Source organism: Phyllobates terribilis, unplaced genomic scaffold (assembly GCF_046119375.1).
Source record: "Phyllobates terribilis strain yellow unplaced genomic scaffold, ASM4611937v1 Scaffold_11__3_contigs__length_659146591, whole genome shotgun sequence".
Lineage (NCBI taxonomy): Eukaryota > Metazoa > Chordata > Amphibia > Anura > Dendrobatidae > Phyllobates > Phyllobates terribilis.
In genome coordinates, this window is record NW_027362771.1 from 382787329 (window position 1) to 382802115 (window position 14787).

General features: G+C 46.4%; 1 protein-coding gene across 3 annotated transcripts in view; it reads right to left on the bottom strand.

The window, feature by feature from the left end:
- The window catches only part of AQP9 (aquaporin 9), a 159908-nt gene that overhangs the window by 90678 nt on the left and 54443 nt on the right, over nt 1-14787 (bottom strand). For all 3 annotated transcript variants that reach the window (XM_073652975.1, XM_073652973.1, XM_073652976.1), the window contains exon 2: nt 5635-5761. In XM_073652975.1, coding sequence (XP_073509076.1) covers nt 5635-5721 — 87 coding nt within the window. In that variant the 5' untranslated portion in view covers nt 5722-5761. The remainder of the gene's footprint in view (nt 1-5634; nt 5762-14787) is intronic.

Consider the following 14787-nt stretch of genomic DNA (forward strand, 5'->3'; position numbering starts at 1 on the left):
CTGCTGATTGGTCGCGGTCGCCAGCCGCGACCAATCAGCGAGATTGGCACCAAATTTAAACAACGCTATGCTGATTGGTCGTGGATGCCAGCCGCGACCAATCACCGATCTTGGCGCCACATTTAAATAGCGGCCGCGACCAATCACCGATTTGGGAGCCACATTTAAACACTGCTGTGCTGATTGGTCGCGTACGCCAGCCGCGACCGATCAGCGAAATTGGCGCCAAATTTAAACAACGCTCTGCTGATTGGTCGCGGCTGCCAGCTGCGACCAATCAGCGAGATTGGCGCCAAATTTAAACAACGCTATGCTGATTGGTCGCGGTCTCCAGACGCGACCAATCAGCGAGATTGGCGCCAAATTTAAACAGCGCTCTGCTGATTGGTCGCGGTCGCCAGCCACGACCAATCAGCCAGATTGGCGGCAAATTTAAACAACGCTATGCTGATTGGTCGCGGACGCTGCCCGCGACCAATCAGTGAGATTAGCGCCAAATTTAAACAACTTTCTGCTGATTGGTCGCGGATGCCAGCCGCGACCAATCACCGATCTTGGCGCCACATTTAAACACTGCTGTGCTGATTGGTCGTAGACGCTGCCCGCGATCAATCAGCGAGATTGGCGCCAAATTTAAACAACGCTCTGCTGATTGGTCGCGGACGCCAGACGCGACCAATCAGTGAGATTGGCGCCAAATTTAAACAACGCTATGCTGATTGGTCGCGGACTCCAGCCGCGACCAATCAGTGAGATTGGTGCCATAATTTAAACAGCGCTCTGCTGATTGTTCGCGGTTGCCAGCCGCAACCAATCAGCAATTTTGGTGCCAAATTTAAACAACGTTCTGCTGATTGGTCGCGACTGCCGGCCGCAACCAATCAGCATTATTGGCGCCAAATTTAAACCCCGCTCTGTTGATTGGTCGCAACCGCCGGCCGTGACCAATCTGCGATATAGGCGCCAAATTTTAACACCGCTTTGCTAATTGGTCGCGGTTGCCGGCCTCGACCAATCAGCGATTTTGGCGCCAAATTTAAATACCGCTCTGCTGATTGCGCCCGGTCGGCCGCATACCTATTCTAGAATACCCGATGCGTTAGAATCGGGCCACCATCTAGTGTGTAAATAATACAACAAAAATTTATGAAAACAGACATAATCAATATGTTGGGGAGACAACCCAGTGCATCAAAGATAGGATCTCTAAGCACAAATCCACAATACGCTGCGAAAACTTACTCTTACCAGTTCCCTCACATTTTGTGTCATCCGGTCATCTAGTGTCACAGCTAAAATTCCAGGTGATTGAACATGTCCCCCTCCCAGACGGGGAGGAGACCGCACAGCCGATCATTGTAAAGCGTACAACCAACATGGCTACGGCATTACAGTGCTTGGCAGGCAATCCCTGCATGTTCATTGGCGCTCTAAAGAGCGCCAAACATGCAGGGAGGGGACCTGAGTTCCCACCCGTGCAACTCGGAAATACTCGCCAAGCGCCGAGCTTGTCGAGCACCGTGATGCTCGGGCGAGTACTGAGCAGTGGCGAGCACGTTCGCTCATCATTAGTCTTTACCATTAATCCCCACAACTGGAAATTGATAAAAATTTTGCTTTGGATATCGCTTGTGCATCTTTGTGTAATCAGGAAATCCATTCAAAATATGATTTTAACATTCCTTAAAAATATCATATCACAAATCTGAGCTATGCTTTAATTAAAGATAACTGGAGCCTTTTAATAAAAGGAGGTGTAACCAGTGTGAGACATGTAACCAACACAGAACAATAAACCTGAACTTTGTCTCATGGCAAACACAATTGCTGCAGCTCTCACAACTCTGCTGTATTGTAACACTGGCTGCCTGTGAGATGGAAGCTAAAGCACTGAGGGGAACATGCAGATGTGTCAGTTATAATCACACAAAGCTCTGCAGTTAAAACCGAAAAGCAGAGAGCAGCCATTACACATCACACTTCTAACTCCCCTTTCATTTATAATAATGCCATTTTCCATGCAGATCAGTGTCTGGCCCAAAGTCCTGAACAGCTCATTTAATTGAAATAAAAATATGGATATCTGAGGAATGATATCCTAGCTTCCTGTAACCTAGATGCCCATATTGATGGCTTAAGAGGGTTGATCCCATTGACAGATTCCCTTTAATTCTATCAGCACTGGAAAGAAGCAAGCCAATACAATATTTTTTAAAGAAAAAAAATTGGACCTAGTGTCAGTCATAAAAGCGTGCCTGTCACAAATAACTGTGCTGAGTTTTTGCATTTCTTGTGCAAAAGCTTTTGATAAGGAGGGAATGAATAATTGTGTTTTTAAAAATACAAAAGAAAATTAAGGAAAAAAAACAGATGTAAAATAAAAACTGTCTACCGCTGAAAATAAATGTATCAGGACTCCCATTCTACGGCTTAATGGGTTTCTCGGCGATTAGATGTTTATCATCTTTGCTTTCAGGGCAATTTTTAAACTGTTAACAAAACCAAATAATTCCAGTAGTAAAAACCAAATTAGTTTATGCTCCATCAGGTCCTGCTATTACTTCAGCATCACATGCTGCAAAATTTCAAGAGTAGATCACTCTGTTAATCAAATTTAACAGAGTGAATTGGGGTAGGCTGTGCATTTATCTCAGCTTCCGGTAGATTGCTTCAGGCAATCTTCTGGTCTTCACCATTCAAATTCTTTAATAAGTTATCCTTACCAGAGACTATTTTTGCCATTTACTGTGCATTTAGTCTGCACACCCCTGATAAAATATACTATCCAGTTCCACCAACCATTAAGTTTAGAGGAAGTCAGAGTATTTTGCCCAAAAATATAATCTTTATTAAATAAAATTAAAATAATAACACATACAAAAAAAGTGCATTCCATAAAGGCGAGACATAAATACAGCCATAGATCAAAAAATTACAGTCCCATAATTTAGGTCCCAACTGAATGATGTCACTTAGGATCATCCAACTACAATAATAACATCATCCAAAGTGCAGTGCAGTAAAAAGTGCTTTTGTGCAAAAAATTCTCTCAAGGTACCCACTACTTCCACTGGGTGGCAAAGAAACTTTTCTCCCAATATAGTACAGCTCTTAAGGTGTGCTCAGTGTACTGGTAGTGGGATCCAGTCATCAGATTAAAGCATTAAAGCATTATCTGCTATTGGATGAAATCTCTAGTAAATGCTGTATGGTCTCGCTGCCCCAATGCGCGTTTCACCCATATCTTCGTCAGGGGGCGTATCCTAATGGGGTTCGGTGTGCCTGTATATATGTGTGGGGATCCAATAATAGTCTGCTCCCTGATCATGTGTTCCTTAGTCTCATCATTGATGGCGCATGCGTAGGTGCACCTCCCCTTGTACAAGGATACTTCCGTCCGCGCACCGTGGACCGCACGCATACCACCTTTGCCATGATAAAATGACAGACTTTCGTCATGTAAAAAAAATCCTACCACGAAGAATCTTTTCAGAATTTTTTCCGCCTTCATTGTCACCCATAATCTGTACAATTCAATTGAAATACAAACTAAAATCTTTTCGGGTAGAATAATAAAAATAAAGAAATAAAATATTGTGGTTGCATAAATATGTACATCTAAACCTCTTTTGAAGAGCCCTTAGAATATATGACAGCTTTCATACTTTCATGTCATATTCTCTCACATGAGCATTTCTATGAGGAGACAAATAGAAAGCCTCTAAATAGCAGGGAGGCAGGTTCAGTTAGCACTATTTCAGAATTCTAGGGAACCATGGGCAGTATGATCAGACACAGGCTGCATTATTACAACCATGTACAGCATATTTTACTCTGAAATGCTGAAACATTTAACAAAAAATACTAGCTGTTAAGGAGATAGAGGTCAGCTTTCATAATATTTTTTTAACTGCCAAATCTTTCCAAATACACACACATAGAAAGAGACCTTCCACGTGGAGAATAACAGGGAAGAAATGATATAACAAAAACAACTGAAAGGTCATAATGCAGACTAAATAAACACTAATAGTTCACACAGTGTCCTCCTCTGTCCACAGAAGATAGCCCTTCCACCATAAGCCTGCAACGGTTGTATATACTTTAACTAGCACAACTTGTTAAAGGGAAGATCTCATCAGAAAATTACCTATTATTTAAATAAGGTTTTTAAGCCACGTGTATTTTTTATTTTATTTTTGGCAACTTTTTTTTTACTTTTCACAATCTGTATTACAAATGAAACTCTGCAATTGTTACAATGGCTACTGGGACATTTTTAGACTCTAACTTCCTTTTGTTTCTGGAAATACACATATACATTAGCCACAATGGTCAGAGCATGTAAAAAGGTCATTGTGAAGGGAGTAAGAGCAGGGTCGGCTGTGACAGTACCTATTGTAATTGGTGAATTCTGTGGTATCAGTTGTATATGTATTTTTGCAGTAAACCTTTCTTAAAAAGACAATAAGTATGAGTCTAAACAAAGCCCCACTGGCCAGTGTGAAAATTGCAATATTTCAGTGATGGGTGAGCATCAGGGTGCTTGATCGAGTAGTGAGCAGTGCCCAGTATTGCATGGTGCTCGAGTGCTCAGATCTAGTGATGAGCGAGTATGTTCGGTTAACCTTTCGGCGAGTATGCTCGGGCGAGTACCGAGAATCTTCAGCGTACTCGGTGATATGTTTGAATCACTCCTGTGTGCATGATTTGCGACTGTTTGACAGCTTAAATACATGTGAGGAATGCTTAAGAAACAAGAAAAGATTTAAAAAGAGAAAACACAGTAGTTTGACAATAAATGGCTTCACCCAACCAATAACCATGAGTGGAGAAAATGTTTTTTGTTATCATTCATATTCTTTGAAACAAGGCCAAGGAAGCAAAAATTCTGCCGGGGTATGTAAACCTTTGAGCACAACTGTATATATTTTCTGAAAAATGGATACCTGTTACACTATGAAACTACTATCCAGCATTTTTTTTGTTATGGACACAGTCATTTAATTTGGCAACAAAGTAAAATGTTTTGTTGAAAATGTATAAAATGTGTGTTTGCAGCTAGACTTCTGACCAACCCAGACCCTGAGATACATATTACATCCTAAAAAAAAATTCAGAATCTGCATAGTTCATACATTCCTCAAATGCCAATGTCGACATACTCACATCATCACATATCCACCAGAACTAAGTAGACTAAAAATATCTGTGGGATACAGGTAAACATCCAAGCCCAAAAAGCGGCAAATGTCCGGGTGCAGGTGGTAATAGGACTATTCAATTCTTTTAGTATAAGTGGAAAAAGAACCCATGTGACAATTGCTGGGCACATATCCTCTATCTCCCCCTTACATTGTGCGAAATCACAGAAAGGCTAATCTTTCTTTCTGATGTCACCAGCAGCTTTTCCCCTTTCTTAACCATACACAGGCAAGAAATTAAAACTTTTCATACTCCTTGTCCCTATTCCAAATATTGCACCTGGAATCATTTGAAAGCAAATATTCATGGCTTAAACATGATGACAAGAGCTAATCTCTTTAATGTCATGAAATCATATATGGTATATGTTCTTGGATTGATTTTTTTTTAACATTTGTTAAAGATTGTTAAAATAATATATTTAGGTACCTGACACTCCCCCAGTTGCGTAGACTGCCATAGTGACTCCCAATGAACAGCCAATAGTGGTACCCAAGATGCCTCCAGATGATCCATAGTTGAGAACAGATGTAGCAACACTACAACATGTGAAGGTCTAAATAAAACAGAAGAATTACAAGTCAAAATAAATCTTTATATTATTATCAAAAATAATAATGTCATTTCAACAGAGCAATAAAGGTGGGATCCAAACCAAATGTTTACCAACAGCTAAAATATTTTTCACCAATGTCTACTATATAAATCCTAAATGAACATAAAATAAATATCAGAATACTAAGGCTGAATTTCCACTGCTCAATTATCGGTAATGAGTGTTCCTAAGAATGCTTGCTCCAAGTGTAAACTCATTGCCAATCAATGAGCCAAACACATCCGGTGTAGCCAGGATTTGTGCTGCCGAGAACAATGACTGTCTATGCGCACAGAACAATCTATTATAAATGTGTGTGCATGGGAAGTGCGGTCAGCCTATCTAAACAGGCTATTAAATAATCACCAATCAGCTTCCATTTAGCCGATCGGCGGGCAATTAACGGCCTCCATCGGCTAGTGTACGAGCACTCTAAAGTTTCAATTAACAAATCAATTGAACATTGCTGTATGTCCTTTTTTTAAAGTGTTTACCTTTTATGTAGTATAAAAAGTAAAGTGTTTGAAAGGTCAACAAACAAAAAACTCAATGAAAATTATACAAATTTATGACATTCAACTCAAAAAGTTTATAAACATTAACTAGATGGTGGCCCGATTCTAACACATCGGGTATTCTAGAATATGTATGCGGCCGACCGGGCGCGACTAATCAGCGAAGCAGTGTTTAAATGGGTTGTGCACTACTTTAAATTAACCCCCCAATGTATCCCCCGGGGCCCCTAATGAATTTTGTAATTACGTCATGTTGTCAATACTGCTTGTGACAACATCGCTGACCACGCGGCAAGTGTGAAGGGAGGACCGGGGAGCGAGGCCGCTGGTCGGGGTATTTCTGCTGCGAGCAGCCGGGAGATGACCGGCTAGCACCGGTCATCTCCCGGCTGCGTCGCCGCTGATCTCCCGACAGTGGCCTGCGTGTTTCAAATCCGGTGCCAATTTGCGGCCGGGCTGCGCCAGTCGCTGATTGGTCGCGGCTGGCTGGCCGCAACCAATCAGGGAAGCAGTGTTTTAAATTTCGCACCAATATCGCTGATTGGTCGCGGCCGGGTGGGTGCGACCAATCAGCGAAGCGTGTTTCAAATCCGGCGCCAATTCGCGGCCAGACTGTGCTCGTTGCTGATTGGTGGCGGCCGCCGGCCGCGACCAATCAGCACAGCGGTGTTTTAAATTTCACGCCAATATCGCTGATTGGTCGCAGCCGGCGGCTGACCGTGTTAGTGAGGACCGGGGAGCGGCGCTGCCTGTGCGGGTACTTCCGCTGGGAGCAGCCGAGAGATGACCGGCTAGCGCCGGTCATCTCCCGGCTGCATCGCCGCTTACCTCCATGCGGCTACCTTCGGGAGATCAGCGGCTAGGGCCGCTGATCTCCCGACGCCAAGTGTGAAGGGAGGACCGGGGAGCGGCGCCGCCTAGGCCGTCAGTTGGGGTACTTCTTCTGCGAGTAGCCAGGAGATGACCGGCTAGCGCCGGTCATCTCCCAACTGCATCGCCGCTGACCTCCGTGCGGCAGATGATCCGCTAATGGCCCCCATCTTGTTCTGAAATCCTGCATATCTGATTGCCCGCGGCCGGACCAATCAGCGATGCGGGATTTCCTGGACGGACAGACAGATGGGATAAGCCGATTATATAGTAGATGTTCTACCATCAACATGCTGGTCTGTTTTCTTGTGGAAACTTTACTTTGTCACCTTCGATCAAGATATTTTACAATAAGCTGCCAAGTCATTCTGGTAATAAGTAGTGTTGAGCCACCCCCGTAGTGTTAGAGTTCGGTTCGGTTCGTCGAACACCCTTGTGTTCGCCGAACTGTTCGTCGAACTGTTCGTCGAACACCTTCGAACACCGTTAAAACCAATGGCAGGCAAACAAAAACACATAGAAACACAGAGAAAACACCTTCAAAGGTGTCCAAAAGCTGACAAACTGCTCAGAAGACATAATTAACACATGGAAAAGTGACAAGTACATATAGTCATGCGAAAAGAAAAGAGGTGGAGGAGTAAAAGGAGGGGGAGACACAGATATAGGCATGTCATGCCCTTATAAAATCCAAAAAGTGAGAAGCCGACACGGCCAGTCCGTTCCTGCCCGTGCCACCTCCGTTTGTGCCAGAGCCGCGGTGGACCCTGACGGCCAGCCCCCCTCTCCCAATACTGGTGCCTGTCCGCTGGTGGGTCGAGCGAGCCCCCCTGTGGTGGAGGCAGCTCTAAGCTTTTTAATTTAAATTGTCTCTCTAATTTGAATGAATACACTTTAAATCCTTTTACAAGGATCTATTGAAGGGCAAGTCTCATGCCAGCAGTCGCGTAATTCCAGCTCCAGTAGCGTTCACTAAAGCTGCTGCAGTTAAAAAGCTTTTATAAGGATCGAGCTCGGCTGTCCACCGCAAGGCGTCCTACCGCCAGTCCCAGCCCCTATGCCTTGGAGTGCCTCCTGATGCTCTTCACTGAGCATCCCGTGGTCCGAAGCATTTTCTTTGAAAAAATTAAGTGTCCAAACTACAGGTGGTGTGGCTTGCTTAACAGCCGGATAATCCGCTGACTAGCAGACACTGCTACTAGGCACAAAGTATTTCCTGGGCTAGATGCAGTTAAAAATTTGTAATTAGATACTCTCGTTGGATGCTGAGAAAGCATTCCATAGAGTCTCCTGGCACGCCATATATTATTCTCTTAAAAAGCTTGGGGTAGGGGTCTAGGGGACCCTTTTATAGCCAAAATCACGGCCCTGTATCACAATACGTTACCTAGGCTGAAGATAAATGGAACTGTAGCACTCCGAGGGCTCGGTTGCTGCAGAGGTATTGCACCTCACCCAGAGGTGTGATATCTCACTGTCAGGTAAGGATGGAGTGTGGATCAGGACCCCGACACCTGCATGCATTACACCACATTGCCGTGGGGCAGGGCGACCAATATGCCCCTGAGATGGGCACGACAGTCCCTGTCCCTGGCTGGAGTGGGGGGAGGGAACACTGAGGAAGGGGAACCCTGTAGTGCAGGAGCAGGGAGGAAGCAGTTCCTGGGTGCATTGAGAAGGGAGTATAAAACGTGGGCACCATCTTAGTTCAGTGCAGAGAAGTCTGAGCAGAAGTGAAAGGGAGCAGGGGCTCTGCATGAGCTCTGCTCCAGAGGCGGGCCTAGTAACAGAGGCCCAGGCCTGGAAGAGGGAGAAGGAAGGAAGAGGAGCGGAGAAGGCTCCAGGAACGAGGAACGAAGGGATCCCAGGGGTGTGGACGGGCGAGTCACCACCGCACGCCAGAATCCACCTGCGTGGAGGGGTCAGGCCAAAGGGGGAGACCGGTCCCCGAAACCAGTGGAGGTGGGAAACGACCCTCAGCTAGAAACCGGAGGCTGTGACATTTTATGTGACGCAGCCCCTCGCTACACCCGCTAGGAGGGCACCACATAGGGTCAGGGAAACTGGCGCCAAGTTTACCAAGAGGAGGCCCGAGGCAGCCGGACAGAAGGGTTGGTAAGAAAGGCCAGACAAAGGACACACAAAGGGGGTCCTGTGAAGCGCTCCAAAGTTATCTGGGAGTTGTCTGAGCCCCTCACCTGGTGAGCACAGTACGACATGGGCAGCCGTTACCTGCAGAAGTGGTCTGGATAATAAGAACTGTGAGTAAAGGCCCTGGACTGCATCACTGACTCCGTGTCGTTACTGCTGCTGCCCTGCACCACCACCCCCATACTCCGCATACACTGTCCTGAGGCTATACTCCACCCGTGGGGAGTTATGCTACGCTCTGCTGCACCCACAACACCAGCCTCAGCGGTCTGCCCTGCAGCGGCGGTTCACTCTGACCGCAATCCACGGGTGGCGTAGTCAGACATTTAAACATCAAAACCACATAAATAGTTCCGCCACTGGTTTGACCGCCCTGAGCCACGGATCCGGGTCGCCGCCACGGAGACTACAACCACCAGCATCCACCAAAAAGGGTCCGGCTCCGGATGTCCCAAGGCCCAGGGGGCGCGTCTGAACATTTTCATCACCTTTCATAATCACCAATGGGACAAGGCAGGGATGTCCTCTGTCCCCTCTCTTATACATCCTAGTGACGGAGCACCTGCTCTCATCAATTCGCCATAACCCCAATGTTAGGTGGATTGAGGTGGGAGGCACCGAGTACAAGTGCTCTCTATTTGCTGATGATGTCCTAGTATATATCACTCAGTCACATATATCCATCCCTGCTGTTATTGCTGAAATAGATCACTTTGTTACATGGTCAAATTTTAAAATCAATACAGCGAAGTCTGAGGCCCTCGATGTCTCCCTCCCCAAGGAGGTGATTTTAACCAATCATCAAGCATTTACTCTCCCCAGGATGACACAGGGGTAGAAAAGTCGTTTCGGATCCATGATTTGTTCATCTTTATGAACGTGAGTCTGTCTACATTATCAGTGGAGAGCCGCGTGCGCTTATCTGTCAGCACACCACCAGCAGCGCTGAACACACGTTCAGACAGAACGCTGGCTGCGGGGCATGACAAGATCTCCAAGGCGTAAGTGGCGAGCTCCGGACTTTTATCCAGATTGGAAGCCCAAAAAGAGCAAGGGTCCAGTGACACAGTCATGGCTTCAATGTTTACTTGGAGATACTCCTGTACCATCGTCTCTAGGCGTTGACTATGTGTCAGACTTCTTGTCTCCTGTGGCCTTGCAAAGGATGAGCTAAAAAAGTGGTGAAATGATTCCGCAAAATTGATGTTACCAGCAGATACTGTGTTTCTGTTATGGTTTGAGTGCTGAACACTCGACGGTCCCACGGTTGGCAAGTTGGAACTGTGAGATTCACTACGTGCACCACTGGTGTTTTGTGGAAAAGCACATGTAAGATTCTGCAACAGTCTCTGCTGATACTCCTGCATGCGTGCATCCCTTTCTATGGCAGGAATTATTTCTGCAAATTTACTTTTGTATCGGGGATCTAACAGTGTGGCAACCCAGTAGTCAGGATTATTTCTAATTCTCCCAATTCGAGGGTCATGTTGCAGGTAGTGCAGCAAGAAGGCACTCATGAGTCTTGCGCATCCAGGAGCACCAAGTCCCTGTTGTGTTGGTGGCGAGGTAACAATCATGCTTCCTTCCTCTGTCCTCTCCCCCCAACCTCGCACAACAGAAATGTGATCAAGGTCTCCCTCATCTGATGAGTCTTCCATCAGTTCGTCCTCCACTTCTTCCTGGGCTCCTGCACCTTCCTCACTAGTTTGGCTGCTACCATGCGCCCTGGTAAAACCATCTCCCCCACCCTCACATGCCTGCCGCCTTGGTGCTGCCGACCGTCTGGACCTTGCAGATGTTAGCCCTTCCGCATACAACTCCTCCTCCTCTACTTCCTCCACCTCCTCTTGTGCCACCACCTGACTCCGAATTCTGTTTAACATGTGCTCCAGCATGTAAATCACCGGAATAGTCATGCTGATAATGGCATCGTCACCACTAAACATCTTCGTCGCCATTTCAAAACTGTGCAGAAGGGTGCATAGGTCCCTGATCTGAGACCACTCCTCCAGAGTGATTTGCCCCACCTCTGGATCCCGTTGGCCCAGGCTATACGTCAGAACGTATTGCACCAGGGCATGTCTGTGCTGCCACAGTCGCTGCAACATGTGCAGAGTTGAATTCCACCGGGTAGGCACATCGCATTTTAGCCGGTGAAGTGGCAGGCCCAACGACTTCTGTAGAGATGTAAGTCGCTGAGCTGCGGGATGCGAACGGCAGAAGTGAGCACACAGCGACCATGCCCTCTGCAGAAGACCATCTAGTCCGGGATAGTGGGCTAAAAATTGCTGGACAACCAGGTTCAACACGTGAGCCATACAAGGCACGTGTGTGACATTGCCCCGGCGAAGGGCCGCACCCAGGATTGCAGCATTGTCGCACACGGCCTTCCCTGGTTTCAGGTCCAGTGGAGACAACCATTCATGAAATTGTGTCAGGATCTAGGTCTGGAACCTGTTGTTTCTTTTGCCCTTAGTTAACATGGATCTTTATGTTTCACATCGGCCATCTTGCTTCCTGCCAAAGATATATATAAAGTCAGCACCTGTTTCTGTTTCCTTGCTTGTGTATTATGTTTTGGACCTTGCTCCTCTGCAGTCTTAAGCCTGGACTTACGATCCCTGTTGGTCCTTTCCTAACGGCGGAGTCCTCTGCCAACCTGCACGTCTGGAACCCCGCCTGGTGACCGAGTGATTGCTAAACACCCGACTTCTGAAATCTCCAACCTGACTACACCTGCGGCTAAGTAAGAACTCCCGCCAGCTTGTGTTCCTCTGCTCTGCAAGAGAGTCTGTCAGTGCCGGACATCTTAGTGCTCTTATTGCTCAGTGACTTTGCATGCTATATTGCCGAGTGTAAGCTCTGCAGCTATTGTCTGTTGGATTGACTAAAGACTCGTCTGAACTTCTATGCTGTATTGCATTCAAATCATCAATACAATATCACTTGTTTAACCCTTGTGTCTGCAGTCTCTTTGACCTAGCTACTGGTGTCCAGTTGTATCCACTAGTATCGTGACAGGATACACAAGCCAACTAAAATGGATGCCGCTGGGTCAGAGACTTTGGACTTGCGTGTTAAGAAGCTTAATAATGTCACTGCCGCTGTACACGCTGAGATGCAGACATGGAAGAGCAGAATAGAAGGCCTAGAGGGTCAAACAAAATATGATGTGCAGGTACTTAGTCAGACCATTCAGGAATTGCGTGCCCGGGTTGCGGCCCTGGAAGCACAGCCCCAGACTTCAGTCCCTGCCATCCCCAAACTACCGCCATTCAGGTTCGGTGGCGACCGAGATAAGTACCGTGGATTTCTGAACCAGTGTCGTCTATTTTTTGCTGCACATGCCACACAGTTTCCTACGGATCGATCCAAAGTATTGACTATCATCATGTTGCTGACTAACAAGGCTCTTGCCTGGGCAAACCCCTTGATAGAATCGCAGGATGCATGTCTGAATGACTTCAATATGTTTATCACCGCCATGGGGCAGATGTTTGACGATCCGAACCGTAGCCTTACAGCGGAAACGGCCCTGCTGAACTTGCGTCAAGGTAAACGCCCAGTGACTGAGTATGCTATGGATTTTAGAAGGTGGGCCCAGGATACCACCTGGAATAGTACAGCAAAGTACTCAATATTCAAGAAGGGGTTGTCCAGTTCTATCAAGGATGAGCTTGCACGTGCGGAGGCCCCCACCGCTCTAGGCGACTTCATCAATCATTGTATTCGCCTAGATGCTCGCATCTCCGAACGAAGACTAGAGAGGTGGTCTGAGCTGAACCGCAGCAATAAATCGCTTCTACCTTTCCTTCCCAAGGAGATTCTGGATCCAGGTCCACAGGAGTCCGCACCCGAACCGATGCAGGTAAATTCCCTACGTAGTCGAGCAAGTGACGAACGGAAGGAATTTCGTTTAAAGGAGAATTTATGTTTCTACTGCGGAAAATCAGGACATTTTATTATCAATTGTCCCAGCCGTTCTCGCAGAATAACCGCAGCCGTGGTAGAACACGACTTCTCAGACTCACGCTCCGTGGTTTCCGAACCAGGGCTACCCGGAATTGCAGCAGCCATTCCGGACTATGACTTTTCAGACATGAACTCAGTTACATCCGAAACGGTGCTACCTATCAATGCTGTTATTTTGTCTTCTGCAGTTTCAGACCTCTACAGTAAGAAAAAAGACTCACATTGCTATCTCCCTATCAAGATCTGGATTGACTCACATTGGGTGAACAGTTCCGCCATGATAGATTCGGGGGCCAGCGGTAACTTCATGGACACCTCTTTTGCTAATGAAAATGGAATCCGATCACAGAAAAGAGCATCTTCTATTCTGATGGAGACTGTGGATGGGTCTCCTTTGGCCTCGGGGCCAGTGGACCTGCAGACTGAGCCCCTGAAGATTCTCATGGGAGATGACCACCAGGAGAAATTGCCCTTCCTTCTGATTTCCTCCCCACACTTCCCTATTATCTTGGGTTTACCCTGGTTGCAGGCTCAGAATCCCATTATTGACTGGGAGACCAAGAGATTGCGCTTCCCAGCTAGGGAGGTAATTTCTGGGAATTTGAGTGGACCATCTTCAGGCGACCCATCTTCGGATTTAAAGTTACCGGCAGTTTATAAAGAATTTTCGGATGTGTGCGATAAAAAGAATGCAGACAAGTTACCACCACATCGCCCTTATGATTGTCCAATCGAGCTCCTACCTGCTGCTGCCATTCCCTTTGGAAATATTTATCCTTTGTCCGGTCCTGAGCTCAAGACCCTCAAAGAATACATTGATGAGAATCTGTCCAAAGGTTTCATACGCCCCTCATCCTCTCCAGCCGGCGCACCCATTTTTTCGTTAAAAAGAAGGATGGATCCCTCAGACCCTGTGTTGACTACCGGGAAATTAACAAAGTGACCATCAAGAACCGCTACCCCCTGCCATTAATTCCGGAGCTTCTCGAGAGAGTCCGTCAGGCCAAGGTCTTTTCAAAATTGGACCTACGCGGGGCATATAATCTAGTCCGTATAAGACCTGGAGACGAATGGAAGACAGCATTTAGGTCTCGATATGGACACTTTGAGTATCTGGTCATGCCATTTGGACTTTGTAATGCCCCAGCGACCTTCCAACATCTAGTAAACGATATCTTTAGAGATATTCTGGACCTTTTTGTCGTAATCTATCTGGATGACATTCTGATTTTTTCTAGCTCCATGGAGGAACATCAGCAACATGTCAAGACTGTCCTGCAGCGTTTGAAGGAACACCATCTATACATCAAGTTGGGGAAATGTGAATTTCACAAGACTGAGGTCCAGTTCTTAGGATATGTAATTTCTCTGCGGGGTCTGAGTATGGATAACAGTAAGATCAAGGCGATTCAGGAGTGGCCGATCCCTAAGAACGTCAAAGAGGTCCAACGTTTCATCGGGTTTGCTAACTTTTACAGA